Source organism: Tribolium castaneum, chromosome 5, assembly GCF_031307605.1.
Source record: "Tribolium castaneum strain GA2 chromosome 5, icTriCast1.1, whole genome shotgun sequence".
Lineage (NCBI taxonomy): Eukaryota > Metazoa > Arthropoda > Insecta > Coleoptera > Tenebrionidae > Tribolium > Tribolium castaneum.
In genome coordinates, this window is record NC_087398.1 from 11,451,495 (window position 1) to 11,462,978 (window position 11,484).

The window sequence follows — 11,484 nt, forward strand, 5'->3', positions numbered from 1 at the left end:
TAACTCTTAAAAATGCCTCAAATTGGAAATGTAAAGTTATGGAAAATGTCGAACTCTAAATTAAAAATTAGAATCTCAGGTCTCAGACTAGAATTATGAGAGTTTCATCCTTCAAACTAAGAATCCAATCAGATAACTGTCAATTTTATACTGAAATGTAGAATTCAAGACTAAAAAATGCTTAAAACTTTATTACTATTTGTAAGAATGTAGAAGTATATCTGTTATTGTAGAAACTCAAATTTAAGAAGTTAGGAATATTAACCAATTCTAAGGACTAAAAGAGCTATCAATTTAAAGAATCTCTGATGTATCTAAAACTAGCGAATGTTTTGTTGAAATTTTACCCAATCAAGTACATTCATTTTTAATAAGCAACCTCACCACAATCACCTAGCTTTTAACTAAGTATAAATAATAAACTTTGTAATGATACGAGTTCTATAAAACGCATTTTGTCGCACGCAAGGACACGACGAGCGCAGCCTTATACACCAGATATCATAGAATATTTTTTCTACTACGCACCTTTTCTACCAAAAAAATTAGTTAGCGCGCTGATCGTAAAATTAAATTCATAATTTGGATAGTCGTTAGTTTATTTGTAAAATGTATTCTGAAAGTGCCCAAAGCGTTTTACAATGTACCCCTCAACAACTATGTGGAATTTGAATATTGGCTGAAGCATAATGAGATCTCAAATTACTTACTTGCTTTTGAAGTTATGTTTATGAATTACTCGAAAGGTGATCTAAGGGACTACATATCAAGAGCCTCTAAAAGTTCGTGTTTGATTCACTTGATTAAATTATGCACTTAAAACAGAAGCCGATTGACACTGACAGTTCTCTTAGATAATTGTAAAAAAACTAGGATGTCAACATTATCCAACTAAATTACCAACTAAATTTTTAGTGTAACATTATAGCACTTCCTTGGATATTAGGATACGCAGATCGCGTATCGTAATGATCTAAGTACGAAACCAAAGTAGAAAAAAACATTAGCAAATTGGACTGCATTTTTGGTTCAAATAACATCTATATAATTTTTTTTCAAGAAGTAAATAGTACCTAAACTGTAACAAACACAACTACATTCGGTTCACTTTCATAAAAACCATTGTGGTGGAAATTGGGTACTCTTGGCATTAACTGTTATATGAGTTGTCATGGTAACAGGTTAGTCAATTCCACCACAATGGTTTTTATGAAAGTGAACCGAAAGTAGAATAGTAGAATTATAAGAAATTAAAAAGAAATACTACTTTAAAATACCATGGAGGGTCGCTTTTCATTTTAAAAATAAAATAACGATGAAGATATGTTGGAAAAAATTGTATTTACAGACGAATCATATGAACATGATGGTGAAGTAAATTCTCAAAATTATTGGTGATTCACCTATCCCTCCAAACTTTTTTCCTTTATTATTCCGTTCTTTACAGATATTGGGCAAGGACTAATTTTCGCCTCCAAATTTAACAAGGACACTTGTTACAAACGTAGGGTTAACTTATGGACAGGAATTATTAAATAATAATAATAATAATAATAATAATTTATTTGTGGCAGTAAAACAGTTACAAGAAAAAAAATACGACAACAAAATTAAAATTTTCTACAAGTTGTTCCTACCACATATTGGACCAAAAGGCAGCAAAACTGATTAAGGTTTTGGCCGAGACAATAAATGAAAAATAACAAAATATAAAAATAAACAATGTGATTGAAGAAAAATAAAAAATATAACAATAAAAAAAATATCTAATTCTATTTAACAAAATTATAGAGAGGAAAAAAAAACACATAAGAAAAATAGAAAAATAATTTTGTAAGAAACATTTTATGTTTCTTTTGTGTTTTGGAATAACTCAAAGCTCGGATAAGACAATGAGCTTGATCCCACTTTCATACGAATTGCTGTTCATAGTTTTTATAATAGACAAAAAAAATCAGAATTTTTTTTAGATTTCTTTACAGCTATGTATTTAGTTGTATAGTAATATTTACAATGCGTTGATCTGTGTTTTTTTCAAAATGAACAGAGAATAATGGATATGCTCAGACTCAGAGCTAAAGAAAATTCTGTATAATAATAACTATTAGTGTTATTACGTGTGTTATGTAATGTTACGCGAAATAAATTGTTTACCATATTATACAAAAGATCCAAGAACTCTAGTAAAGCACTGATAAGAATGTTTTAAAAATGAACATAGGATTAATAGTGTTGGGTGTGTTACGTGATTTTCAGTGAAATAAAATCCTCACTATACTTTCAAAAAAACTCTATAAAATTTACAAAATTACAAAAAAAAACACAAAAATTGTCGCTTTTTGTTACATTGTGTAATTGTAGCTTTATAATAATAGTATATTATTATACGAGTTTATAAGACGTCCTATTGTCTCACGAGTTCCGTCGGGCTCCAATAGAATAAGTGCCACAATTAAGTCTTATAAAACGAGTGTAATATACTATTTTTTCTGCTTTCTATTTTTGTTGTTTATTTTTGTTTAATTTAATTTATCAAAATCTGTTCAAACTATTTCCTCTTACTTTTGTTAATTATTCGGGCTTTATCGATAAACGACTTGACCCTGCAGTCAGATTACACAATAAATTACATTTATGACACTGCTAATACAACTCCTAAAAATTTACTAAAAGTAGTTGCATAAATGTTCTCTTTGTGAAACTAGCACTTTGAACAAAATGTTCATTGTGAAACCAACATAGAAAAAATATATTAATTAATAATTTGACTGAAATGTTTGATTTTTTGCAGTATTTTATGTTATAAAGTTGCTATTTTATGTGATGTAGAGTTCACTAAAATAACACTTTTACCTTGCCAGAAGAAACACTTAAGTGTTTATTTAAAAAAAAATAGTAATTTTCAATTTATATTTATTGTACTAGATCTGCCCACAATTTTTCCTCCTCCATTCCAAAATTTCCCTCCGCAATTAATTTCGCGTCGCGTTCGCCCAATACTCGTCCATTTGAACCCCAAACTATCGCACAAAACCTGGAGGGGATTGCGCTTATAAGCCCAACCACCCCTTGCTCGCACTTAGTCCCCAGCGCCCAACGATGGCCCAGTGCCACGACCTCTCCTACGAAGACAGCTGCGACTCCGGTTACGACCTCTCGTTCAAATCGGAAAGCGACGACAAGCCGGAGCCCTTCGACTACGACTTCCACCACCCGAACCCCGACCTCCTCGACACCTTCACCACCGCCTTCCACTCCACCATCGACAGCTTCTACACGCTGTGCGCCGCCGAGGCCAAGACCTCCACCCCCGTCAAGGACAAGCCGAAGAAGCGCTACGGACGCGCCACCAGGTGCAAGAGCCCCTCGCAGATCCTGCGCATCAAGCGGGTTCGCAGGCTGAAGGCCAACGATCGCGAGCGGAACAGGATGCACATGCTGAACGAGGCGCTGGACAGGCTGAGGTGCGTTCTGCCGACGTTTCCGGAAGACACGAAGTTGACGAAGATCGAGACCTTGCGGTTTGCGCACAGTTATATCTTCGCGCTGACGCAGACTTTGAACGATTTGGAGAAATATTCGAGCAGTGGTGAGTGCGTGACGGTCAATGTGGGCAATGTGACCGTTTCGATTGGGAAAAGTGGGAACAGTATCACGGCAAGGAATGGGAATGCGGTGGTTACGAGTGGAAGTATCACGAATGCGAGCTTTATGCAGGATTATAATCTGGAGGGACGGCATCAGGACGACGGGTTTGTCGATCAAGGATACGCATCAGGAAATTTTTTCAATAATAATTGTTACGGGAGTAACGATTTTATGTACGAATATTTGTAAGACTGTGTGATAACGATTCTAGTCAGGCCTTAAGATGTGCTTTGTACGAAACTGTGAAATAGATTTATATTTTTATTAAGATTGAAATGTATTGCAATATTTTAATAAAGATTTAAAGTTAATTGTTTGGTTTTTATTCCAAAAACAGAATTGAATAAGACAGGTAAGTATCAATTTTTTTTTTCTAATAACTTCGTTGAAATATTTGAAAGATCGACAAACTAGATTATTGTGACTACTTTACTTTTTTGGGTTTGAAACTCTCCGCTTTCAAGGGATTGCGTTAAAAGAAGCCAGATTTTTTAAGAGGAGAATAAAGTAAAATAAATTTACAAGTACAAATACAAAAATAATTAAATTATTAGAATTCAATACGTCCATTATACATTTTGTCTAAGCTTTTTTGGGTATTATCATCTATATATTACGCGATTTTCGCAAATTCTGAGCTAAGAAACTTTGACAAATTATAGGTCTAATAAACTAAGTTATTTCAACCAATTTAAAGACTTTATTTCCTAAATAAGCTAATACAACTTTAGGGAAATCAACTTCAAGACTAGTAATAATAACGTAATGATATGCATGGAATTTTTTTCAATGGTGATTTTTTGGAAAGTATCAATTTTATTTACGAATATTTCTAAGATTATGTGAAACAGTGAAATATATTTATATTTATATTTTTATTGAGATTAAAATTTATTGTAATATTTTAATAAAGATTTAAAGTTACTTGTTTGTGTTTTATTCCAAAAGTAGGTCTTAATAATAAGGTTAATATCAAATATCAAATATGTTCTCCAACAAACCAAAAATAACGTAGGAAATTGTCAAGTAATTTAGGTATTTTTTTATTTCCAAGAGACTACGTTAAAAGAGAACAAAGGGATTTTATATTAAATTACTCCAATACATCTATTTTACAAAATGCATTAACGTTATTTATTACGTCATTTCCGCAGATTCTGAGCGAAAAAATCACTTAAAATCAGGACATAATAGTAATAATAACAACAAAACACAGAGAATGAAATTCACAAAAAACAACGTTAAAAAATTTCTTAGTATGTCAGTCCTTAATCGCCTCCATCGTCGTAATATTTTTTAAACATAAAATATCGCTAAATTACGCAATTTCAGGCAATTCTGAGTGATTTACCTCTTTCTTTTTATCCCGGAAGTTACCTCTTAAGATTTGTCAAAAACGAACAGTTATTTTTTTATAATTTACCACAAACTATGAATGAAAAAAAGTATAAAAATATATGCAATTAGTAATTGCGTTCGAAATAATTAAATAATTATATTAAATTATTTTAATCCGTTCATTATACATATTTTTTATTTGCTTGTCTGTTTGTCTATTAGCATCATTGACGTGATTGCCACAAATTCTGATGAGACAAAAAATCACTTATTTTAAAAAATTTCGTCAAATTACAAGTTATTTCAATCAATTTGTGTGATTTAGTTGGAAAATAAACAACAAAATATCGATAAAATACATATTCGCATGTCTATTCTGAATGACTTACCTGTTTTTCAAGTCCAAAAACTTTTTGAAGACTTTGTTAAATAAGCCGAAGAGAAAAAATAAAATAAATTAAATATAATACAATGAAAAAAAAGTATCAAAATGTATATGTAATTAGTATTTGAAAAATCCCTTAATTACTTTAATACGTCCATTATACATTTCGATGTGGGTTAGCTTATTAATTTGTTTGTTCTACTTATTACGTAACTTATGCAAAATCTGAGCCAAAGAATTACTTATTTTATGAAAATTTTCCAAATTAGGTCCAAACCTAATTATTTCAGGAAATTTCATACAATTTCAGCAATTTCAGGGATTTAACGATGAATGACTTATTACTCTTATTAGTACTATTTCTTAGTCTCCATCTTTGTGCGAAATATTTAAGAGGGCGCTGAACTAGCACTAAATTACACAATTTCAAACAATTTGGAGTGTTTTATCTTTTTTTTTTAGAGTTAAGTTTTTTCAAAATCAATCTTTTTCAAAAATTTCCTCAAAAAAAGCCGAAAAGTTTTTAAAAAGAGAAGGCAGTAAAATAAACTTACAAAAAATAAAATGAATAACAAATATCAAAGTGTATGAAGTTACTTATTATTATTATGCAATAATTAAATAATAATAATCAAATTGTTTTATTACGTTCATTATTTACATTTTTAAATACTTTTTCCTATTTTTTTACATCTACTTATTTAAGTGTACACTAAGTTATTTCAGTCAATTAGTTTGTAAATAAACTAATATAAACTAATAATAATTTTAAAAAACTCACAAAAATCTTTCAGTGTCAAAATGATATTTGGTGTTTGTAGGAAGAGGTAGATTTAAACGTTGAACTCAAACATTAAAACGATTGCTATTTAATGTAATTCACTATTGCAATGGAATCTAGTTTCGTCAAAAACACCTTGCCATTTTCAGTCCGAAAATATGTAGGTACATTCAGTTCTCTTATCAATTTGTTTAGTTTTTTTTTTAACTGAAGATGTTAAGATTTTTTTGCCGAAACTAGTTTCCATTGTACCTAATTGAACATTAAATAATTTAATGAGTCGGTTTGACGTTTAAATGTATCTTCTTTTGCAATAAAATACAATGTGTTTTTAAATGATTCTCATCTAGTCGTCTGTGAATGTCTCATATAAAATCAGAAAATCCGCTTTATAGAATTAAGGACATATATTTAAACACATAATATTTCCATTCTCCATTTATTAAGTCTCCCATTCAGAAATAAGTTTCGGCAATAAGTATTTTTAATCAAATTTTAAAAGAAATTGATTGAATTTCTTAACTGACTGATTTGACATTTATTTTTATTGAGCAGAGCGGAACAATTTTTTTTTACATGTAAACCAATTTCAAAGTTAACTAGATGAGAATCATGTAAAAACACATTGTACTTATCCACATAACTAAAAGTTGTTATAGCAAAATAAACAAATTTTTGAGTTAGCAGTAAGTGGTTTTTTAAATATGAAGGTTTTTGGCGTTTTACTTTTTTCAGTGTGATTGTGACTTATTTACGCCCATTATTAATTTTTTATTAGCGTATTTCCCTTATTAACGTAGCGATTTCAGAAAATTCTGAACCTGAACTCACTTATTTCAAGAAACTGGGTCTAAATTAAGTTATTTCATGCAATAAATATAAAGAAGTTTATTTCTTAAATAAGCAAATTTTTAAGTTAGCAGTAAGTGGTTTTTTAAATATGAAGGTTTTTGGCGTTTTACTTTTTTCAGTGTGATTGTGACTTATTTGCGCCCATTATTAATTTTTTATTAGCGTATTTTCCTTATTAACGTAGCGATTTCAGAAAATTCTGAACCTGAATTCACTTATTTCAAGAATCTGGGTCTAAATTAAGTTATTTCATGCAATAAATATAAAGAAGTTTATTTCTTAAATAAGCAAATTTTTGAGATGATATTAATTTTTTTTGAATAGACCTTTTAATCCTTCAAATATTTCCAAGAAAAAAATACCCTCCAGACCAACAAATAATTTAAACGACTGCTTATCTTAAGATTTTTTTTTACTTTGTTTTAATAATTGAAATTAAATTCCCGAATTGGATGACGAAGAAAATTAAAGATTCTGTGAATTTGTAGGTACACTATTATACGGCTTGTATGTTTTGAATAAAATTAAAACTAATTTAAACATTCAACATTTTCAGTTTGACCTTTTAAATGTTTACTCTTTTAAATTGTGTTTAAGAAATTTAAAAAAAAGTTTGAAGTTGTAGTTGTTGGAAAATTTGTGGAAAATTGTGGCTTGGGTGAGGATGTCGTGAGAGCGCGCTCGTTATTGAGTCGGTTTCTTGCTTCAACAGTACTGAAAATAATTGGATTGTATCGCAAGAGTCAGATTTAATTAAAACATATCTTTATTGACATAGGTGTATTTAATATGACAAAATCGTACAGTGCTTCCTACATTTGCTTGTTTGCAGAATACACGTGTATTTATTTAAATTATTCAGTAGCTTTTAATAACGGACAGGTTGCTGACATTTATTTGTTTTATTTGAAACAATTATTTACAAATCACTCATAAATTTCACTTGTCACCAGATAACAAAATAGATAATCCCTCACCCGCCATAATAACCAAAACGATTTTTCTTAATACCAGTTACTTGACTTTTGCTGCAAAATCAAGCTAGGAAAAGCCAAACAAGTTAAAAACCAAAACAAACCACACTGAAAAATATGTGCTAGTTAGAAAATGGTTTGAAAAATATTACTCCACTCTGAGGAATTTTGAAATTAGCCAAAAACTCGTAAGACACCTCCAAGACGTTCAACAGAGTGGCCCAGACAGGGCGCACTTTCCTGAAAAAATTACCTGTGTCAAATCAAATTTCAGTGAATAAAAACCGACAGCTGAAAACGAGACATTATAGCACACTTCGCGATTATTTATTTACCGGAAACTCGATGAATTCCCAACAAAGGCTAACCGTTTTATCCCTTTCTCTAGAACAAACCGTGAAATTCGCCATAAATCCAGATCGACAGAAAGGGTTAGGTGTGCATTGAAAAGTTTCAATAAAATTCGTCACGACTGAAAATTTAATCTTTCGAAAAATTTTCAGGACGAAATCGATATTTCCAACCATGCAGGATCCATTAAAGGATCATTTTATGGTCCGCCAGGCCTGTTGCGAGATCAGATAGATTAGTTATTGTTAAGTAAATCAGATACTGAACGATGAATGGATAAAAACCCTCATTTGGGAGGGATTGAAGCTTTGAAAGCTCCAACAATTAAAATTGTGTTTTCGGACGTTGCCACTCCAAACTTGAATAATTTTAGCACATTTCAGTAAAAATATATTCATTGGAACTAATCTGTCACTTGTTCACCAAAATTTAAAAAATTCTTTAAATAAATCCAAGTTAAATGAAAAAAAAAATACATAAATAAGGGCAATTTTCGTTAAAATAGATTACTCGAATTAAATGTACTAAATTGGAAGTATAGAACTCGCTTTTGTGATTTTTTAGATCGCTAAATGTTTTTTTAAATAAGCCAAGTTTTAATTTAACAAATAGACCAGTACTGCGATTTTTTATTGAAAAATGGGTACTAATGAATTGCTAAGTAAATAATTCTCATTTTCTAACTAAATATTGTAGATGCTTAGTAATCAAATAAAATTTCATAAGTAAAATAATCTAAAAGTGGTAGTGTATTTTTAAATAACATTTGCTAGGAGAAAATAATAATACTACTTATAAATCGCTATACCTACCTACTAGCTAAATATTTGTTACGCTTAACATGGATTATAATCAATTTTTGACGTGAAAATTTATTTAAAATCCATTAAAAAAATTTTTTTAAGATGGAATAGTCAAGTCAAATAACCCAATAGTAGGAAGAAGTAAAAACGGTAGTTGCTCTTTTTATTAGGATTTAAATTTATAATTAGAGTAGGCTTTATTTATTTTATAACTCTTATAAAATCGCTGATTATCTCAATTAATCATCCTGGAAAGTCAAATAATAAAGTTTCGAACAATAAAAATTTAATTAGGATACACTTTTTTCCCACAGTAGTTTATCAATCACTAAGGGAAAAAACGCTTCTCTAATTTTAAATTTAAATGATCATATGGTATAAAAAATATTTAATAGTAGGTACTTTTGTTTTCACATTGCGTTTATAATTATTTTATCATTTATTTATTATGTTTTCTTTGAGTATACTATTTTCGCCAAGAGTTTGTTAATAAATAAAACATTAACTATGAAATATAAACCCAAAAATTACTAAAACTAGAGTAGATGCAAAGAGAAAATAACAACTAAAACAGAAAATAATACTGAAGAGTAGAAAACATCCATTTCTAAAGTGGTATGTTATTTCGAAATTGGAGAAAAATGCCCAAAATACCACATGAGTTTATTCAGTTTGTTGTCACAAAGTTAAAGATAGAAAAGTTAAAGAAGATACACGTTTCGAACCAATTGGTTTATCTTCAGCTTAATAAAATAATAAATCCCTGTAACAACCAATACAATAGTAGATAGATAGATATATTTTTTAAAGTAATATGAAAAGAAAATTATGTGAAGAAAAAAAATAATAGTAATAATCCAGAATGAGAAACAAACAGCAAAAAAAGTTTCAGAAAAAACAGGATATACAAAATTAATTTAAAATAACGCATAAAATTCATATTTTTGTTGTGAATCATTTTTCAAAAAAATTCTTTAACAGATTGATTTTATTTTTCAAAATGCTATATTTTGACACAATTGTAACATTTGTGACGGCATTGGTTTTTGAGTAATGATGACATTTTTTTAACGTCAACCGACATTTTTGTATATTGTTTTTAATAGTATACTTTTTTATCTTTCTAGCAAGTATAAAAAAAATATAGAAAATATTAAAAACAATTACAAAATTGAAAAAACTAGTTAATAATTAGTAATTACACATACAGTTCCTGTGCTTAATTTTTTTAATTTTGCTTTATTTTATAAGGGACGATTAATTTTTTTGCTTTTTTGAAAAACTATAACAATGAAAATATGAATTTTATGCGTTACTAGTCATTGGTTTTTGAGTAATGATGTCAATTTAACCGACATTTTTGTATACTGTTTTTAATAAATAGTAGATTTTTTATCTTTCTAGAAAGTATAAAAAAAGAAAAGATAATTAAAAAAAATACAAAACTGAAAAAACTTGTTAATAACTACACATACTATTATTAAGCCTGTGCTTAATCTTTTAAATTTTGCTTTATTATATAAGAGATGATTGATTTTTTTGCTTTTTTTAAAAGTTTTGATAATAAAAATATGAATTTTAAGCGTTACTTTAAACTCACTCTGTATAAGTTTTCTGCTTTCATTTCAAATAGTTTTCAATGTTATCATAAATACAAGACCAACACCAGGTAAATGATAAAAGTGTTGAGGTAGACAAAATAGAGTGAACCATAAACTGCCAACAAATAGACTACGCACAAAGGAACAGGTATATCGTTAAATTTAACTTTTAGTTACAACTAAGGGTTAGTTTCATAATTGATTTTTTTTGTTGGTAACACGTTTCCAGGAGCAACGTGTTTTCACTATTTTAAAACACGCTTCCTGTACCAACGTGTTTTAAATTAAAATGTTCCAACAAAAAATTTTTTGAATGACATTCATACGAAAACGCTTAATATAGCGTATACGCTCATTGCATAACGACAGCCTTCGATTTTTAAGCTAAAAAAATTAAATCCAAAAATACGTACAACGTGTTTTTATAACAATATCTTTATTTATTAGTGCATATTTTATTTAAAATGAGAATCGAGATTTATAAACCGGCTCTTAATTCTTTAATTTTAAGAGTAATTTAAGCGTTTTCTAAGTTTGAAAATAAATCTTTAACAATTATTTTGAATATATTGTAAGAAATTTTTATACCTAGAGTCAACACAAGGGTAAAAATGACTGAGATAATAGGTAGTAGGTAATAAAAGTACTTCACAGGGAAATTAATTATTCTATAAATTTGGTAAAGTAACTATTTTTTACTAAAAGAGAGACATGATTTTTGAAACGTAATTAGGCATAATTCATATTATTA

General features: G+C 29.0%; 1 protein-coding gene across 1 annotated transcript; it reads left to right on the forward strand.

Moving 5' to 3' along the window:
* Positions 1–2,121: 2,121 nt before the first annotated feature.
* tap (target of Poxn) lies at positions 2,122–3,959 on the forward strand. The gene has a single exon (XM_965151.4). It carries the CDS (start codon positions 3,100–3,102, stop codon positions 3,835–3,837), a length of 738 nt encoding a protein of 245 aa, XP_970244.1. The 5' UTR covers positions 2,122–3,099; the 3' UTR covers positions 3,838–3,959.
* Positions 3,960–11,484: the final 7,525 nt, after the last annotated feature.